Below are 20,687 nucleotides of genomic sequence, written 5' to 3'. Positions count from 1 at the left end.
CTGGATCAGCAGCATCAGCATCACCTAGAAATCTGTTAGAAATGTGAATTCCCTATTAAATCGGATACTCTGGGTGTGGGGCCCAGCAAGCTGTGTTTTAACAAGCCCTCAGAGTGATTCTGAGGCACACTAAAGTTTGAGAACCACTGCAGGAGGCTTACTACGATAACTGTCAAATGTTAAAAGGCCTGTTTCTTCACCATCACTGCCTGGGAAGCCCAACTAGCATCTCCTAATGGATTTCTGCAAATGCTGTCCTCGTGCTTATCAAAGGCAACTCCTCCCTCGTGGGAAACATAGTGACTATTTAACATTGTACCTGGCAATAACATCAGTGGTAGCCTCTGGACGAAAAAGGAGCTGGGACCCTGCCCTGGGCCTGGGTGGCCCCACTTCCAGGAGCACTGGCATCTTTGGTGCTCCTGGATCTTGCAAACACCACATTACTCACCAGCCACTGGCCAAAGGTGCTCTGTTTCAAGCCCCAAAACTGTAGTTTGGGGGCTGGGCATGGTGGCTCACGCCTGCAATCCCAGCATTTTGGGAGGCCGAGGTGGGTGGATCACCTGAGGTCAGGAGTTCAAGACCAGCCTAGCCAACATGGTGAAACACTGTCTCTACTAAAAATACAAAAGTTCGCTGGTGTGGTGGTGTGCACCTGTAATCCCAGCTACTCAGGTGGCTGAGACAGGAGAATCGCTTGAACTCGGGAGGCAGAGGTTGCAGTGAACCGAGATCACGCCACTACACTCCAGCCTGGGTGACAGAGAGAGACTCCGTCTCAAAAAACAAAAACAAACAAAAAAACAAAAAAAACAAAACCTGTAGTTTGGTAACAAATATTGAATCTTTTTTATTTTTAGTATCCACTCTCTTACCACTGAAACTAAGAAACCCAGAGCACTTTCCACGAATTCTATTGAGATAAAGGTGGAGGAAAATGCTACCCGAGTATGAAAGGGGACATCTTATCTGGAGGCCCCTGCCACCCAAAGCAAAGGCTGCTGTGGCCTCTCTTCTGCAGGAAGGTCTGTTGCAGAGTGAGCCCATGAAATGAAAAATGCACAAAGGACACAATGTCAACTGCTGGGGAGAAATCGGGGTGCAGAGAATTGAGACAACCTGCGTGAGGTTACAGGAGACACGCCACCTCAGGCTGGGTCCCAGCCTCGGCTCAGACCAGCACACTGGGGCAGTGCAGCTCTTACTGCCAACTAAGTTCTTGAAGTGGCTCCCAGAGCCAGAAGTTTCTAGCATCTACCTTCCACCTTCCTAGTGGGGCTGCCTGAAAATCCTTTCCAGGAAAGACATGCTTGTAAGCTGCCTGTTCTCATACCAGGAAGGTGCCTAGCCAGATCCCTGGCATCCCCCATGCTGTGCCCAGCCCCAGTACATCCCATGTAATCCGGAGATGCCCCACAGAACTGGAACCACAGGGTCTGCAGGGGGATTACACGGATGAGTACAAGGGAGGTGCACTTGACAGAGCATTGTGGGAATGTAGACACCAGGAGACCCTGAAGCAGCACTGACAGGGGTCCACACATGAGCATGTATGTGCACACACACAGGGGAAGGCATGGTTATCTGTCCCAGGGGTGAGGATGCTAGGCTCCTTTTTCCCACTGAGAAACGAGGAGACGCCCCCTTGCTCTTTTCCAGTCGGGGTCTCTTATTAGTGTTCCTGCGCTTCAATCCCAGAGACAAGGACTTGGCTGGGGCCCAGGCTATTCACCAGCAGGTCACCTCTGGGCTCAAAGTTCCTCCTCTGTGTGGCATAGGGGGCAGGAATGAATTTCCCCCAGGAGCCAGAGATGGGCCACCTGGTATAAGTCCCAGGAAACATGAAAAAGAAAGCCCCCACTGTTCCTAAGTCATCCCATAAAGCTGGCCCTGGCAAAGCCCCACAATAGCCACACGAGGTGGAATGGTGCCCCTTAGAAGAGGGTCTGCTTTGCCATTTCCACCAAGCTCTCATTCACACTGATAAAAAGGACTGTGGGCAATGCCAGCTATTCAGCCAAAGGGTGTGAGCAAAGTGAGAGCCACAACACATTAATAGGCACATCTTGACCCCCAGAGATGCCCTGAGCCCAAGGGCACGGGCAGCTTGAGGTGTTGGGGGTTTGGGCCCCATGAAGCCATGCCTTTTCCAAGTTGGGTAACTTGCCTGGGCATCTTCTGACTTGCCTGCAGCAGGCAGAAAGCCAATAGTTCCCTTTAATGGTATTGTTATTTTAAGAGATGGGGGTCTCACTACATTACCCAGGCTGGTCTTGAACTCCTGGGCTCAAGCCAGCCTCTTGCCTCAGCCTCCCAAACTACTGAGATTACAGGTGTGAGTCACTGCATCCTACCAACTTTAATGGTCTTGAAAAAATTAGATGCCAGGATTGGGGTCAAGTGGAGAAGGGAGAGGCTCTTCTCTAAGACATATAAATCTGGGGTTCACTCCTGCTCCAAACACCTACAACACCGCTCTTGCTAAGAATCCCTTGAACCCACACTTCTCCCCTCTACAGAAAGCGAATGCCAAACCATAAATCTGTGTTCTCATTAAGCGACCCAAGTCCTCCCAAGTGAGAAGCAAATCTGCCGCAAGGTCTGAGGGCTAGTGTCCCCTAAAATTCCTGTGTTGAAATCCTAACCCCAAAGTAATGGTATTAGGAGGTGGGGCCTTTGGGAGGTGATTAGGTCATGTGGGTGGAGCCATCAGGTTTGGATTAGTGCCCTTATGAAAGAGACCCCAGAGATCTAGCTAGCCCCTTCCACCACACGAGGACACAGTGAGAAGGGGCCATCTATGAAGCAGAAAACAAACCCTCACCAGACACTAAACCCGTTAGTGCTTTGCTTGGACTTCCCAGCCTCCAGAACTGTGAGAAATAAAATTTCTATATTTATAATCTACCTAGTCTATGGTATTTTGTTATGGCATCCTGAGCAGACTAACACATAATCTATGAGGCAAGGGATGAGAAAATACTTAACCAGTATAATGTACATTATTTGGGTGATGGTTACACTAAAAGCCCAGACTTCACCCCTACACAATATACCAAGTAACAAAACTGCACTTGTACTTCTGAAATGTATACAAATAATTTTTAAAAATCTATGAGGCAGATGAGGTGGAAATGGGTCTCCTCTCCCTGCTTCTCCAACCCTCTAATTCCTCAGGCAAGGCACCTGGAGTGAGAACCCAGATCTTAAAAATCCACAGGCACCCAGGACCCCCAGATCCAAAGCATAAGGGAAGATCTAGTGCCAAGAATCTCTAGGCCAGGAATCAGGGTCCCACAAACCCCTAAGTGAAGCCCACCCCTGTGGCAGTGCCCCAAAACAGAAATGTGGGAGCTGAAGGACAGGCACAGGAGGTGGCTGGTGCTTTACTCTCAGTATCAGAGGAACTAGGAAGAAGAAATAGGCCATCCTTCGGCACGGATGAGGCTCAGGTCAGATGTTCTCAAATGACCCACCTCCCTCTTCCAGAGGACAGTTCAAGCACTGAGGCTCTGGGGATCCTGGGCATCCTGTCCTGAGGAATTCCATGGCAGAAGGACAAGTCTGTTTCCACCCACTCACAGATCTGCTCTCTCATCTGGGAGCACAGAGGACTTGGGTCTGCCATCAGGAAACACAATTTTGATGCCTGCAAGGGTCTAAAAACCTCACTGGCCCTCACTACAATGACCTGTGGAGAGGGGTCAACATGGAAAATTATAAGTGCTCCCATTATTGCCCACTGTCCCTCACCCCAGCAAGTTTTGAACACATAATCTCCTGGATTGGCTTTCAGTCAGGGAGGGGAAAAGAACCCTTTTTAAAGTAGCTAAAGCTTGGTGGGGCAGGCATGGTAGTTCACACCTATAATCCCAATGCTTTGGGAGGTGGAGGCAGGAGAACTGCTTGAGCCCAGGAATTTGAGACCAGCCTGGACAAGACAGGGAGACCCTTTCTCTACAAAAAATTTTAAAAATTAGGCCAAGTGCGATGGCTCACGCCTGTAATCCTAGCACTTTGGGAGGCCGAGGCAGGTGGATCACCTGAGCTCGCGAGTTCGAGACCAGCCTGGCCAACATGATGAAATCCCGTCTCTACTAAAAATACAAATTTTAGTCAGGCGTGGAGGTGCATGCTTGTATTCCCAGCTACTCGGGAGGCTGAGGCACAAGAATCTCTTGAACCCGGGAGGCAGAGATTATAGTGAGCCAAGAGAACGCCATTGCACTCCAGCCTGGGTGACAGCACAAGACTCTGTCTCAAAAAAAAAAAAAAAAAAAAATTAGCTGGGTGTGGGGGCACACGCCTATATTCCCAGCTACTCAAGAGGCTGAGACAGGAGGATCGCTTCAGCCTGGGTGGTTGAAGCTGCAGTGAGCCACAATTGTGCCACTGTAGTTCAGCCTGGGTGACAGAGCGAGACCCTGACTCAAAAAAAATAGCTAAAGCTTGATGAGCACTTGTCATGTGCCAGGCAGATGCACCATGCATGAAATCCCATGAAGGAGGGCCCAGCTTCTCTCCAAACGACAGAAGAGAAAACCGTGCCTCACAGATGTCTGGCCACTTTCCCAGGGCCACACCCCAGGCAGGGTAGAGAAAGGATTTAATCACAGGTTGGCTGGAAGCTAGAACCCAGGCTCTTAACCACAGATGAGCTTTCCTCCTTAAAATGAGATCTTGAGAGGTGAGTGGAGAAAAGCACTCAGCCCTAGAACTCAAGGTTAATGTGTGAACCGGACAGCAGCCAACCCTTAGAACTCAGAAAGTGGGGTTTTTTTCCTCCCATTTCATTGAATTACCTAGAATTCTGTGTTCTCCTCCCACCCCACCCAGCGCAACCTTTCTTCCCCATTGCATAATTGGCCCTCAGACATTTGGAAGGAGGGCAAAAATAAGTCAATCAAGCAAATGCATTTTTGCTATTTAAAAAGTGGTTAAAAAATGCTTCTGTGGTTGAGCAGAAGTCCATCCTATAGTGGCGGGGGTTTGGGAGGTGTTAAATTCAAGGTCAGCCAAGATACAGGGGTCTTTATGCCTCGGGGACAGGCCCCAAAGAACAGACAGCAAGAAGGTGGACAAGAGTAGAGGGGGCCAGGGCTGTGGCAGGGAACAGAGCTAAGCACTAGACCCTTGAAAACACTAGCACGGGCACCCAATGCAGACCACTCCCAGGGGCTCCCATCCCTTGCCCACACTCAAGCCCCTCTGGGAGGTGCTCATTTGCCTGCAAATGGCTCTTCTAACCTTCCTCTAGCCTTGTAGCATGTCACAAGGCAAAACATGGAGCTTCTGTCCACCCTCGGGCCAGAGCATGGCCTGGAATCCTTCATCTGCAATCTTCTAAGCAGAGAAGGTTCCCCAGCCACAAGCCCTGAAATCCCTCCTCATGCACAACTCAGCCAAGAATAGAGGGAAAATGGAACCCATTATTCTCATTCTGAATGGCTGGGAAATGGCTTTTGCTTTTCAACATGAAATGTGCCTAAAAATAAGCTGTGAATTTCAACCAGAGGTTGAAAATAGCTCTGCAGTGAACAGAGCTCTATTCAGAGTGGGCTCAAGGACAACCTTCATTCCAAGATCTGAGAGCTGAAGTACTGCAGTCAGAGAAAGGGTCATGGGCAGGGGGTTTTCCTGGGCAGAAGGACCATCATAGGCTCACAGGGCTGCCCCTGCCGTGGTCTGCTAGTGGGTAAGTAAAGTAGGGGGTCCATGCAGGGTCTGCCCCTCTGGCTTTCGAATGCTACACTGGAATGGGGGCATGGTGAGGAATTCAACACCTACACCTGCCCAATGGGCTTCCTAGAATCCCTAAATGCCCAGGAGTGTTTCACAAGGCTTCAGGGCCTGAGGCCCAGGGCGTAGACAGAGCTGATGTAGGCAGAGGATCATTAGATTCATGAGTTCTTGGGGCATGGCTATGGTGCCCATGAGCTCTTTGAGAGGTCGAGCCACACTGGTCAGCCACCAAACCACTGACCAGATATTCTCCCAGAGCCAGGGAAGCCTTTAGTCAGGAAAGGCAAAAACACTCTCCAATTTTTAAGTGAAGAAAACCAAGTAGTTGCTAAAGGCAAAAGGTTTTTTTTTTTTGGTTGTTTACCATCACCTCCAGAAGACTGAGACCAAACAAGATTCCTACAAAATGACTTCTGTTAGAAACCCAGGCTGAGACACCTGAGCCACTATTGCTGCTGGTGGTGGGAGCCCAAATCTGGCCCAATTGAACAGAGTCCTCACACTCAGGGCTGCTGGAATAGCAGTCCTCGTCTGCATGCCCCTCTCCCACCTCATCCCCGTGCTCCTCCCACTGCTAAGACAGCCCCATCTCTAGACACATTCCCACACTCCTCCCACTGCTAGGTCAGCTTCTTTTCTGGGCTCCCCACTGAGGCAAGACTTATTGCAGTGATTCTAAGCTGGGGACAATTCTGCCCACCAGAGGGACATTTGGCAGCATCAGAAGACTTTTTTTTTTCCTTCCAGAGACAGAGTCTCACTCTGTCATCCAAGCTGGAGTGCAGTGGTATGATCGTAGCTCACGATAGCCTCCAACTCCTGGGCTCAAGCGCTCTTTCCGTCTCAGCCTCTCAAGTGACTAGGACTACAGGGGAGTGCCATCATGCTCAGCTAATTTTTAAATTTTTTTGTAGAGACAGGATCTTGCTGTGTTGACCAGGCTGGTTTGAACTCCTAGGCACAAGCGATCTAGTCTCAGCCTCTCAAAGTGCTGAGATTACAGATATGGGCCACCATGTCTGGCCTAGAAGACATTTTTGGTTGTCACAACTTGGGTTGGGGGGAGGGTGAAGATGCTACCGGCATCTAGTGAGTAAAGGCCAAGGATGCTGCTAAATATCCCACAATGCACAAAACGGCCCCCCACAGCAAAGAATGATCTGGCCCAAAATATCAATAGTGCTGAGGGTGAGAAACCCTGGGTTACTGGAAGGCCAGTACATGGACAGTGCTGGAGGGACAGAGGCTCATCAGACTCACAAGCTCCTGAGACATGGCTGCAGTGCTCCTGGGCTCCCTATGGGGCTGAGTCACTCTGGCCAGCCATGGAACCAGTCTCCAGATATGGTCTCAGTGCCAGGGAAGCCCTTGGGCAAGAAGGGCGAGAGCACACTCATCAGCTTCCCTTCCTATCTCAGAAGAAAACTGAACCACTGAACAGTGTTATAAAAAGTAGCTCTCCTCAGTTTGGAAAGATGAAGATCTGGAAATAGACGGTGATGGTTGCACAACACTGTGAATATATTTAATGCCACCAAATTGTACACTTAAAAATTGTTAAATTGGTAAACTTTGTGTTATATATGTATGTATCACAATAAAACAAGGCAAAACAAACTAAAAACCTAGCTGTCCTCTTGGCCTGGGAGTCCTCAGATTAGAGAAGTCCTGAAGGTTGACACCACATGGCATGTGTGTGTCAGTGAAAGTGTATCTGGAAGAGGACTTACATCCACTCAGGGTCTCAGAGGGGCTTATGACAAATAAGGAAATGAGGTCCGATCTGAACCAAGAATGATTTTAGGATTAACAAGTCACTTGGCGGGGGTCTCAAAGTTCTTGTCAGAGCCTGCCTATGGGGGTATTCAGGTACCATGTGCAAATGTTGGTTTGGGAAGACCAGGTATTTTGCCTGGGGCCACACATCCAGGGTTCAGACCCAGTTCTCTGACCCCAGGACCCACATCCTTTCCCCTATTTGAGGCCCACGCAGTGAGGGCCAGTGGGCAGAGCTGTGACTACAACTCCGACGTGAGTCTGTAGATAGTATGGGAACAAGTGGTTGCTCTAAGCACTGCCGAGCTGTTCACCCACTCATGCCCCATCCTGCCATGCTGGGATCTCCCACTCACAGCTCTGGGAAGCAAAGGTGCTCCATACTCCATTGCTGAGCCAGGACTAAAGGAACAAGAAGCAGTTCATCCAAGTTATTTTCCTAATAGCTGTAAGAACATGGGATTCTCCCCCAGCTGGTAGATATTAACCATTCCCAAGCGGCAGATGTCAGTGCCCTCCCTTGAAATGCGGAAAAGCAGCCAGCAGTCCTCTGCCACCTAAGTTTCTAGCTTTGCTCAGAGGGGTCAGCCTGGTGGGACCCCAGGTCCAGGCATCTGGGGAAGGTGACTGAGCCCCAGGTGTCTCATCTGTGAATTGAGCAGTATATTTACCCACTCATTCTGATGAGATAAGGAATAAACAGGGTAGCGAGCATAAAAGGCCTTGGCTGTGGCTCACCAGAAGTGCCTAATAGAGAGAGATTCACAGGAAAGAGGGCAGGGACCTAGAGGTCTGCTGGGTCCCAGGCGCCTCAACCCTGCAGTGTGAAATGCCTTTCTGGGTAGAAGATGAACTGGCAGCAAACAGTGCATCATGCAGCCCAGTCATCCCCCAACAAACCCAAAAGCTGGAAACTGGCCACGGATTAGCAAGTACAGAGGACAGCCAAGAGACCAGCCAGGACGGCAACCCTTGTAAGAAAAACCATAAATCCCAACTGGGCCAATGCCTAGAGGCAGCCCAGGACACAAAACAGGGGGCATGTGTGTGTGTTGGGGTGGGGAGATGGAGGGTCTATCTGCTGCAGCCACAGAAGCCCTGGGACAGACTCAGGAGGCTTCCTAGTTCTATTCTGGGCCCCAGCCTTGACTTGCTGGAGGCCTTGGGTGAGCGGCTTCCTGTTGTTTGGGCCAGTATCCGTGTGGGGGAGGCCACACTCTCTCTATGGTCGAACGGAGAGACATCTGAAGAGCCTGTGGCCATAGGAGCTTAAAACCCTCAAGGTTCTACAACCTTGGCTTCAATATTTATTTCAGCCCAAGCTGAATATGACCTTATTTAATGAGACTGTATCAGTTACCAATTTTTTCCCCAAATATTTATCAAAAATATTAACTATTTAAATTCAGGAACACTGAATATTCTTTTACTAACAGAGGTACTAAAAATGGTTTGTGGCTGAGGAACTTCCTCTCCATGGTTAGAAAAAAAAAGGGAGGGAAGTGAAAGCAACAGGGCTGGGCCTTTCCCATTTGTCCCAGCTGTGGCTTCAGGCCCTGAACTCTCTAGGAGCCCCACATTTGGGTCCCGTGACCCAGGGTTCAGTATGGGACGGGTCCCTCGTCTCCTAAGGCCTCAATCAAACAGCAGCAGATGCCATGGAAACACACTCCCACCAAATGGCACAGGCCTGGGGCACCCGGCAGCTTGCTGTAACAGCCTCTTTGTGTCTTATTCGTTCACTCTAGATGGAAAACAAAGCACCACAACTTCCAAAGTATTCGGTAAATGACAAGATCTTACTAGGGTCCCTTTCCCGAGACAGGCCTAAACCTCCTCCCTCACCGTCTCCAAGCCCAGAGCTGTTCACCATGACCTAGCCCACCAGAGTCACACAGCTCAGGACATGCCTGTCAAGCCACTTACCAGATTCCCCATGGAGCTGGCCAGTGTGGCTGGGGGCCTCGGCACTTTCATGACTTCTCCATGATCAACAATATCAAAGTTACTCTTCCAAACCATCACCTGCCAAAACCAACAGGCACACCAAGTCAGGAGGAGAAAATCCCCTTGCCAGTCCTTCACTGAGGAAATGGGCTCAGAGGCCATTCCCAAAGTTCTGAGCCATGGTGGGATAGTGGTCCCCACCTGACACCCCAACTCAATTCCGGGACCTACCCCACCTCCCTGGGGAGCAGGCTTTGTGGACAGGCCTCAAGAGGACCTGGATGTGACCAGGATGGACTACCACAGCGTGACACCACCAGGCCTTCGCACTTGCTGGTTCATCTTCCTAGGGTGTCACAGGCCCGAGCTTCATGGGGTTGGCTCCTTCGCAGGCTGAAGTGTCTGCTTCAACAGCACCACCTTCTCAGAGAGGCCTTCTGTGAATGTTCATCATAGCCCTCTATTTACTTCCTTCATAGCATCAGAGTAGGGAGTTATTTAATCCCCTTTTCATTGTTTATCATCTGCCTCTGAACTAAAATAGAAGCTCCTGAGGGCGGTGGCCTGGCCTGTTACACTGTGAGAAGTGGTTAACACATGGACTCTAGGCCAGAACACTCCTTACTGAATGGCCCAAGGCAAGGGACTCAACCTCGTGCCTCAGTTCCTGCATCTGCGAGACGGGGATGAGCCTAGTTCCCATCTCATGGGGCTGCTGTGAGGCTCACAGGAGACAGCCTGGCAGACGCGGGCACACAGGAAGTACTCAACAACACACTCATCATCCCAAGGCTAACTCAGCCATGAAAAACACGTCCTATTCCGGGTGTCCTCCTATCAACAGGACCATGTCCCTCGGCTCCTTGAACACAGCTGAGGGAGGCACCTGGCTGGGGAGCAAGAGCGCTCCCTGCTGGAGGCTGCTGGCCATACATGACGGTGTGCTTCCAGGGCCACTTCCAGGATGGCCGGCTTGGGCGTCACAAGAGAATTGGGGAGTGTGTGGCCAGCGGTCACCTGAGGCCACAGAAAAACCACCATATCCACACAAGATGAACACTCCATATGCCCTGGACACCATCTTTGTCTGTCAGGACACAGCTGTGAGCCTCGTTCTTCAGGAGGCTCCTCACCACTCTCTGAGCAGCTCCACTGTTTCCTCTCCCAGATGGATGGCGTCTAGGGTCGTGCACATATCACCTTACAAACAGAACGTTAGCACACATGCACCCTTGTTTACAGGGTCTTCATGTCACTGCAAATCTAACTGCTGAGTAAATTCCTAACAGTAGAGTGGCTATCATGAATGCAAATAGACAATGCCAATGTCACTCTGAAAAAGCTCAGAGTAGATATTAAACAGGCAGCCTGGGAGCTGATGGCAGTGCTGCTGGACCTACTTTCCACCAGGCTGCCTCTCCTACTATGTCAGTTGATTCTACCATGACTCTATTTACTGTGGGAAGTTACCAGTTTCCCTGTCTTCTAAGCAATAAGCCAGGCTTCATGCTCAGGGAAGGCTCAGGAGTCACTTTTGCCTTCTTCCTCCCTCGTCTGCTAGAGCAGGACTGGTGCTGGTGTGGGAAGACGCCTGCTGTCTCTAATCCAGGCTGTGGTCAAAGAGCCTCCAACTACCCTCTGCCTTACTGGAAGAGACTCAACCAAAATTGGTAAATTTGGCTGAGACCAGGACTCATATAGGCCAACAGGACTCTTCTAGGCTGAGCAGCCAGAGCTAAGAGACTGGGCAGCGGTGGAATAAACATTCTCAGCCATCCATCAGGTCAACAGTGGCACAGAACAGCCACCCTTTCCTCCTTGCCTCATCAGGGGCTGTGGTTCTCTGGACAAGAGGACCATGCGGACACCGGAGAAACACTGCTGACGGGTGGACTCTTCAGTGCTCCTGGCCTCCCCAGTGCCAGGGTCTGAACTAGGCCCCAGAAGCAGGATGCCTGCCAGGAGACAGGTCATTGGTGGTTAGCAGTCAGGGCAAAAGGCACCAGGGCTGACAGGCTGAAGCCTCAGAGCAGAGGGTGACAAGGTGGGATAGGACCTCTTCACAAAGTCCTCTCTCTGCAGCCAAAAATACTGAAAATGCTGACCCCTCAAACAGTGTCCAAGGGGGCTGGGAGCAAAGGGCAGCAGATGACAGAGCAGAGGCTCCCAGGGCAGGAGAATGACTCTGAAGTGAGACAGGCCCCAGTACCTGCCCCAGCTCTAGCATCTGCTGGGACTTAGTTTCCTCATCTACAGCATGGGAAGATGAGAGAGCCTCATCTCCCACATGGAGATGTCATGAGAATTAAATGAGGTATGAAGCTCTTGTCACATTGGCCATATTCCCAGGCCTAAAGTAAGATCATATTAATAATAATCATTATTTATTTATTTGGAATCAGGAAAATAACTAAAAAAGCAACTTTTCATGACAACCATAGCCCAGCCTCCTTCCACTAAGCACTAGCCTGAGCAGTGAAGATTCTGAGATGCGGCCATGAGGTCGGCACCTGCAGGAGGCCCATTCTGGGGTGGCAAGGGACCTGGATCTGGGTACCCCCAAGCTCCATCAGGGCCTTTTTAGTTGCTGAAAGCCACCAAGGAAGCCGGTGAAACCCAGCCTATCCCCCAAACACCCTGTTTGGTTCTGAGCAGAAATCAGCTCAGATTCCCTTCTTCACCATTTCATTCGACTACTCTTTACTTACTTGTTCATCAGAGCCTCCAGAAGCAAAATACTCCCCCGTTCTTGAAAAGGCAACAGTGGTGGCTGGTCCCTGGCAGAACAAACAAAAAATAACACACATCAAAGGTCATTCTCCATTCTAAATGCACAGGAAGAAAACGAGACGTTCCTGAATGAAAGCAGCAGCAGGATAAAGGACCAAGAGCCCACTCAGCCCACAGTCCTCCGTAACCTGTAGCCCAGGAGCCTGCCTGCAGCCAGGTGCAAGCGCCACCGCTCAGGCTTCTGTTCCTGAGCACTACAACAGGGACAAGGCCAGGCTATGAGAATGTGGGTGACAGAGATGAGTGAATGGGACAGTCTGTGCTGGCAGCCCTCCAGGGCTGGCCTCATTGTCCCACTTTCCCAGTAAGAAACCACAGGTCAGAGAGATGCACGGAGTCACCCCAGCCACAGCACTGAGACCAGAACTTGGTCCCTTTGACCCAGACCAACCCCAATATCCAACATCTCCCCAACACCGCACAGCTGCTGACCAGAGAAATAGGGATCTCCAAGGAACAGCCAATGGCTCAAGCAGACAGGGCATAGTTCAGGGCACAGGTGACAGGAAGGAGGTTTCCAAAGGTTCTTGGGCAGCAGAGCAACGTGACATGTCTCTCTAATGTGCATTCACTTTTCTTATGTTCAGGCCATGGGTAGTGATGTGCCTACTCTGGCTTCCCAGATGCTGAAGGTCTGCGTGACCATCTGAAGGGGAATGCCAGGCACGCGCCAGGCCGCACTCCAAGGGCTGGAGAGCAGTCCAGGCCGGGGGGGATGGGGGATGCATGATCTCCTAGTAAAGGAGGGTTCTTCCCCACATACCTAAAATCCATCCCAGAAAGGTGCTCAGATTAAGGATCTGTTTAGCTATGACACCATGACCACAGCTACCACCATCTCTTCCTCCCAGTTGAACTTTTACTGTGGCCAGTACCTGGTATTCCCAAGCAAAATCAGATAAAAGAGGTTCTCTCCTAGAAGACAGCACAGCCACTGTCACCAAGTCCACCTCAGTCCCCCCAGACCAGTGCAGGGAGTGGCAAGAGCCCCAACTGCCCATGAGATGGGCTCTGGCAGCACATCTACAGCTAACTCATCAGTGAGAGGAACACTGGGAGGTACCTTCCACTCAATGCCAGAAAAGACCAGCCAAGTTCTGGGAGGGAAAAGGGACCTCGAGGCCGTGGAGGAAGGCAGCTTTTGTCTCCCAGAGAGACAGGCAAGTTGAGAGGTGCCATTCAGCCTCAGACACACTGGACAGCAGGGAGTATGCCCACCCATGCTTCCAGAGTCCACCTTCGGCTCTTCCTCTCAGAGGTGCTTGTAACACCTCTGATGAAAAAAGCGAGTACAACACTGGTGAACACCGAGCACTCAGGCACTCAGAGCACAGCAACACCTGCATTTACCCACTGAATCCTGAGAGGACAGTCTGTGCGGTGACCCTTTGCCTTAGTCCACTTCTGTTGCTATAATGGAATATCTGAGACTAAGCAATTCATAATGAGCAGAAATGTATTGGCTCACAGTTCCAGAGGCTGGGAAGTCCAAGATCAGGGGGCCAGCATCTAGGAAGGGCCTTCTTGCTGAGTCATCCCACAGCAGAAGGACAAAGAGAGAGTGACAAAGAAAAGGGGGCCAAAGTCATCCTTTTATAAGAAACCCACTCCCGTGGTAACAAACCCACTCCTCCAAGAATGGCATTAATTCATACATATGGGCATGGCCTCATGACCCAAACATCTCCCATTATGCCCCACTTCCCAACAACCCCACAATGGGGATCAAGTTTCTAATACATGAACTTTGGGGAACACATTCTAACCACACTACCCTTCCTAAGGGTGCCACGTCCAAATGCAGGGAACAAAGCCTGAGAGGACACAAAGACAATGCCTCTGGTCTACACCTGCCCTCCTGCCTTCTTCACACAGGTAGAGCTGCAAGGGCCCAGGAATGCCCCACTCCCAGCAGCCCTGGGAATCCTAAGCCACCATTAACCAGGATAATATAGATCCACTTTTAGTAACAGGGGAACAATGCCCAATAACATCAGTGAGGGTGAAATCCCAAGTGTAAGACATCACAGGCTGTGTGGCCCCTGCTCATGCAGGGCCTGACTGCAGGATGGGGGTAGGGCATCCATCACTCAGATACCCTTTCAGGTGGACAGTCACCAAGGGGTTAACAGAGGGGTGTGAGGTAATTTCAGGTAACTTTTACTTGATTCTTAGAAATGCTGTCATTTTTCCGTTACTTTGAACCTTTTTTTTTTTTTTTGAGACCGAGTCTCCCTCTGTCACCCAGGCTGGAGTGCAGTGGCACGATCTCGGCTCACTGCAAGCTCCACCTCCCGGGGTCACGCCATTCTCCTGTCTCAGCCTCCTGAGTAGCTGGGACTACAGGTGCCCGCCACCACGCCCAGCTAATTTTTTGTATTTTTAGTAGAGACACGGTTTCACCGTGTTAGCCAGGATGGTCTCGATCTCCTGACCTCGTGATCCACCCGCCTTGGCCTCCCAAAGTGCTGGGATTACAGGCGTGAGCCACCGCGTCCGGCCGAACCTTTTTTTTTTTTTTTTGAGGCAGAGTCTCACTCTGTTGCCCGGGCTGGAGTGCAGTGGCGCGATCTTGGCTCACAGCAAGCTCCGCCTCCTGGGTTCACGCCATTCTCCTGCCTCAGCCTCCCGAGGAGCTGGGATTACAGGCACCCGCCACCACGCCTGGCTAAATTTTTTTTGTATTTTTATTAGAGACGGGGTTTCACCGTGTTAGCCAGGATGGTCTCAATCTCCTGACCTCGTGATCCACCCGTCTCAGCCTCCCAAAGTGCTGGGATTACGGACGTGGGCCACCGCACCCAGCCATGAACCTTTTTTTTTTTTTTTTTTTGAGACAAAGTCTGGCTCTATCGCCCAGGCTGGAGAGCAATGGTACAGTCTCGGCTCACTGCAACCTCTGCCTCTTGGGTTCAAGCGATTGTTGTGCCTCAGCCTCCCAAGTAGCTGAGATTGCAGGCACCCTCCACCACACCCAGCTAATTTTTATATTTTTAGTAGAGATGGGGTTTCGCCATGTTGGCCAGGCTGGTCTTGAACTTCTGGCCCCAAGTGATCCACCCTCCTCAGCCTCCTAAAATGCTAGGATTACAGGCATGAGCCACCACACCTGGCCAACTTTGAATTTTTTAATAATGAATATATGGCATTGCTACATTAATACGAACACCAAACAACAAAACTACTTTCATTGTGAGGAAAAACAAAGACGAAACAGAGAAAAGAGAAGGAAACCAGTACATGGAATGTCAAAAAAGATGGGCCTTTTGCCTGCCAAGAGCTCACTGAGTAATGGCAGGTTTCCAAGAAGTCACAGCAACTAAGGGACAAATACTTGCAGGTCACTCTTCTTTCCTGTCATGGCTCAACCACCAGAGGCCAAGTTGGGAAAACGTGGTGGAGTCAGAGCAGCAGCAACAGCAGCAGAACCAACAAAGCCTTCAGCTCAGCAGGGGTCAGGACCAGAACGCAGGCGTTGGAAGCCCTGCAGATAAGGAGTGCTAGCGCTCCTTCACGAGACCAAGCCCCAGGAAGCTCCAGCGATGAAGCAAGTGATAAGCTGTGCAGATCAGCAGTCCTCCCTAACAGTGCCTGCTTACCAAGAGGACCATGCAGCCCCTGTTCCAGGTACCTTCCACGAAGGCTCCTGTTCCTCTGCCTAGCAGCCCAGGGCACTCAGAGGACAGCACAGAGAACACCTGGGCTGTGCTGTGGGCCAAAGCCAACATGTACTGTAGAAGAGACTGTCCGCTGCTGACACGCTTCAGGGCCTAGTCTGGAGGCCCCAGACTACTTCGGCCCCTGCCGACCTTCCAGGCTCTCTCCTTCTCCCTGCCCCAGTGCTCCTCAAACACCATGATCTAGACAGAAAAGGTCCTCTCTTTCTCTATATTCTTTCTGCTGTCACCTGCACTGAGTTCTTAATTCAGGTATTTTCAATTTTTTTGGTTTTATATAAATCCATTTAAGGCTACAAATTTGCCTCTGATGATACCTTCAATAGATCCTGGAAGTTTCCAGTATGCAACATTTTCAGTCATTCACTTCCAAATGTTTAGTTTCCACTGTGATTTCCCCTTCAGCCCATTGGTTGTTTGGGAGTGCATTCTAGAATCTCCAGGCTGGGCATGGTGGCTCATACCTGTAATCCCAGTACTTTGGGAGGCCGAGGCAGGAGGATCATTTGAGGTCAGGAGTTTGAGACCACTCTGGTCAACATAGCGAAACCCCGCCTCTACTAAAAATACAAAATTAGCCAGGTGCAGTGGTGTGCACCTGTAATCCCAGCTACTCGGGAGGCTGAGGCAGAAGAATCACGTGAACCCAGGAGATGGAGGTTGCAGTGAGCCGAGATCATGCTATTGCACTCCACCCTGGGCAACAGAGCGAGACTCTGTCTCAAAAATAAATAAAATAAAATAAAGTTTCCAAACCATAGGTGCTTGAGGAGTCTCTTCTTACCATTGCCAGCAGCCAGATATGATACATGTTTTTGGAGACTGTTCTACCCTCATGATGGCTTATTCCTTTTATTTAATCAATCACTCTTCATGCATCAGGGTATCCACTTGGGGCAGGGATGTTGCCAAGTCCATCCTCTCCAAAGGCAAGACCTGTCTCTGGGTGTCTCTGCACACCCCTGAGGACTCCTCTGAGCAGCGGCTCCTGGCTGGGCCTTCAGCAGTGTGGATGCCGGCCTGCCCCCAGCTGCCAGAGGCACCCACCTGTGGGAAGCCCCAGTCTCCCTCTGACTCCAGGCCAGGTCCATTAGCAGGGATGCCTCACGGGCTCAATAAGGGCCTCCCTCCCTCCCTTGAAAGACCAAGCAGAGTCTTCAGGGAGATGGTCCTGCTTAACCAGTCATGAATCTAGACACAGCCTGGCCTCCCTGCTACTCTCCTTGCTAACCGGGCCATACCTGGCCCTGGAGCTTGGCTGGACCCACACCCAGTCATTTTACCACACATCACCTTCTGTTGCCAATTTCCAGACCTAAAAAGGACCCACACTGCCTGGTTTCTTCAAACAACAAAGTATCAACAGAGAAAGAATTTTTTTTTTAAGGCAAAACAAAGGAGCCCATGGTGTTTAGATTTCACAGTCGTGCTGGCTCTCGCTCTGCTGCTCCGACAGCTCACACTGACCTCACTGCTCTCCTCATCCTCCTCACCTTCTCCCTCCTCTCGGCGGCCCCTGTGTACCTGAACTCTGACTGCATGCCCACAACAGCTATGCTGGCAAACCCACCACCACCTCTCAAGAGCTGCAAAATATTTTGTGTTGGCTCTCATATGCACGGTCTTCCAGTGAACAAATAGGATTGTCACACCACATGCCCCTCAGTCAGAGGTGAAAGCAGAGTGGCCATCACACAGAGAATGGGACTAAGGAGGCCCAACAGGCCTCTGGGGTGAGTGCTGTGGTCTCCAACCCCTGTGCTCAGACAGAGAAACAACAATCCAGCCCACTGGGATGCTTCTTCCAGAGCCCCACCAAGAGGCTCCTGCACTCACTTACCAGGGTCTGCTGTGAACTGGGCTCTCGGGGCTGAGTGGGGCCCATAGGAGGCCATCATAACTCCACGGACAGGGAGTGACCTCCTGACCCTGGCTGAAGACACCTGCTCCCAGCCCTCAACTCTGGGCTGCTGGCAGGGGACAAAGGGCCAGGCCGAACTCTCGGTTTCTTAGTGTGAAATAAATGAGCCGTTCTCTCTCTGCATGTCCTCTCACCTCTCACAGGAGGTGCCCGACCACCCAAGCTAGGTGTGACCCTCCCAAGCATCGAAACAGTCCTCCAAAATGCCTAGACAGGAGCCACAGAGCTATCACAGAAACAAGGGAGAGGTGGCCCACTCCCAGAGCTGCCTTCCACCTGGGGTGGACAGAGGGACGGCCCACCGGCCCAGCCACTGTCACACAGCCACCTCCCCTCCTTGAGGGTGCGTCCCCTTTGCTGCTGCTATCCCAACCTCAACCTAGGGCCCAGCATGGCACACGCACCCTGTAAGCATCAGTGGGTCCCCTACTCTAAGCTTGCAAGTTCCTGCCAACTAAGCCTCAAAGCATAGCCCTGAGCATAGACAGCAGCGCCTGTGCAGGTCTGGGTCCAGGGCAGGGGCTGCTCACCCACATGGGGTCGGGGGGAGGGTGGCGGGGGCGCATGGCACCGTGTGCAGCTCAGTCACTCTACAGCGACATGCACACCAACTGCACAGCCACAAACACCAGATTTAACTCCCCACCCACAACCCGCCCACCATCCTCTCCCAAATAGCTCTAGAGAACTTAAACCAAGTAAGTGTGGCTCAAGATTATGTTTCAGAAAATACAGAAAGATAAATCTGTATTTCTAGCACACTGCCCCCCACGCTTGCCACACATGGGGCTGTGAGGGCCTCACACGGGGCCTGAGGCTCTGAACGACAGTGGTAGTTGGTAGGGAAGCCTTCCCTCTCCTGACCAGTGTTCCCTTCTGTAAAACGAAGGGGTGAGATGGGATGATAAGGCTCCATTGCAGCTCTGACAACCCAAGTCTGTATGACATCCAGTGAGAGGCAGGGACTCCCTTTCCTCCTGCTTAACGTCACAGTTGTGTCACATCCCCTGATCAAGACTTTCCAGAGCCTCAAATAGGGCCTGGCACCAGTGCCACCACACGGGTCTCCTGATCCACCAGCCATCCTCCAGGAGTCAGGTCCTCGAGATGACTGGAAGGACAGGCCTGACAAAGGGCAGTGCACACGGACGTGTACACCAAGGCACCTGGCAAAGCAAACCCACGAGGGCAGCTGGTGGGGACACCGAGTCTGGGTCAGGGAGTCTCCCCAGCCCCCAACCAGGGGACAGATTCCATGAGCTGCGTGACAAGAGAAGCCAAAGCAGTATGTTCTGGGGGAGACAACAACCCTAAGCAAAAGTAAAAGGCAGATGAACCCCTGAGAGATTCCGAAGGTGCGCAGGAGAGGAAGCGCGCACCTCCAACCCCGGGGGCAGAGGCCACAGCCCCATGCCAGAAATGGGGTGGCTAAGGCACCAGACACCCCCATGGACCTGTTTTCCTAACAAAGAGACTGCCCACCCACTCAGCATCACCAGGAACGTGTCCACAACAGAAACTTCTAATGCCCTTTTATTTATTTTTTTATTTTTTATTTTTTTTGAGATGGAGTCCTGCTCTGTCGCCCAGGCTGGAGTGCAGTGGCGCGATTTCGGCTCACTGCAAGCTCCGCCTCCCAGGTTCACGCCATTCTCCTCCCTCAGCCTCCCAAGTAGCTGGGACCACAGGTGCCCGCCACCTCGCCCGGCTAATTTTTTTGTATTTTTTTTTTAGTAGAGACGGGGTTTCACCGTGTTAGCCAGGATGGTCTCGATCTCCTGACCTCGTGATCCGCCTGCCTCGGCCTCCCAAAGTGCTGGGATTACAGGCGTGAGCCACCGCGCCCGGCCTCTAATGCCCTTTTAAAGAGCTCTCACCTAAAACGGCATCACATCATTTTCCATGAGCTCAAGTGGAAAGGGATTAACATCTATGAGGACCTACAGTGTCCGGTGCTGGGAAATTTAGACACATCCTCTCCTACTGTGAGACAGACAATGGGATGTCAGTCTCACAGGTAAGAAAAGAGGCTCAGCAAAGTCAAGGTCTTGCCCAATGTCACATAAAAAGAGGCAACACTGGAATCATCTGACCCAGTGCCCAAGCCCATTCCTCCCCTCCTGAAGCTCAGGCCGTTTCAGATGAACAAGATGGGAGAGGACCCATGGTTTTTCAAAACCAGAAATGGGGGGGTACAAACTGTTTGTTCCTAAAAATACTGGGGTTTTCCTGAGAAAGCTAAGTATCATCCCCCACCAGACAAGGCTGTGTAACCTCCCCAACTGAACATATCCCAGCACTTGGCCTCAATCAAAGATGTTTGCAAAGGTGACCGATGCAGGCTCTGGTGTTCCCAGGGCAAAGGCTGTGGAAGGAGGGCAATGCACCATACCCTGCAGGCAGCACCTCCCCCATCTGTCCACTCTCGTCTCAGGATGGGCAGATTTGAGAGACAGAGGGCCCTTTGTCACCCAGAGTCCCCAAGCCAGGGAATGAATGTTTTTGTCCCCACCAAAATTGATATTGAAATTGAATTCCCAGCCAGGCATGGTGGCTCACGCCTGTAATCCCAGCACTTTGGAGAAGGTGGATCACTTGAGGTCAGGAGTTTGAGACCAGCCTGGCCAACATGGTGAAACCCTGTGTCCACTAAAAACACAAAAAATTAGCTGGGTGTGGTGGCGTGCTCCTGTAATCCCAGCTACTCAGGACGCTGAGGTGGGAGGATTGCTTGAACCCGGGAGACGGAGGTTGCAGTAAGCCGAGATCGCGCCACTGCACTCCAGCCTCGGCAACAGAGTGAGACTCCATCAAAAAAGCAAGAAAGAAAG

The 20,687-nt window shown here is 51.3% G+C and overlaps 1 protein-coding gene across 5 annotated transcripts in view; it reads right to left on the bottom strand.

Moving 5' to 3' along the window:
• POC1A (POC1 centriolar protein A) overlaps window positions 1–20,687 on the bottom strand; it is an 80,412-nt gene that overhangs the window by 37,872 nt on the left and 21,853 nt on the right. For all 5 annotated transcript variants that reach the window (XM_055274985.2, XM_055275005.2, XM_055275014.2 and 2 more), the window contains exons 8-9: window positions 12,177–12,245; window positions 9,448–9,546 (exon numbers count right to left, since the gene is read on the bottom strand). In XM_055274985.2, the coding sequence (XP_055130960.2) occupies window positions 9,448–9,546; window positions 12,177–12,245 (168 nt within the window). The remainder of the gene's footprint in view (window positions 1–9,447; window positions 9,547–12,176; window positions 12,246–20,687) is intronic.

This window comes from Symphalangus syndactylus, chromosome 1 (genome assembly GCF_028878055.3).
Source record: "Symphalangus syndactylus isolate Jambi chromosome 1, NHGRI_mSymSyn1-v2.1_pri, whole genome shotgun sequence".
Taxonomy (NCBI): domain Eukaryota; kingdom Metazoa; phylum Chordata; class Mammalia; order Primates; family Hylobatidae; genus Symphalangus; species Symphalangus syndactylus.
The sequence above is the reverse complement of the archived record's forward strand: the minus strand, read 5'-3'. Positions and strand labels throughout refer to the sequence as shown.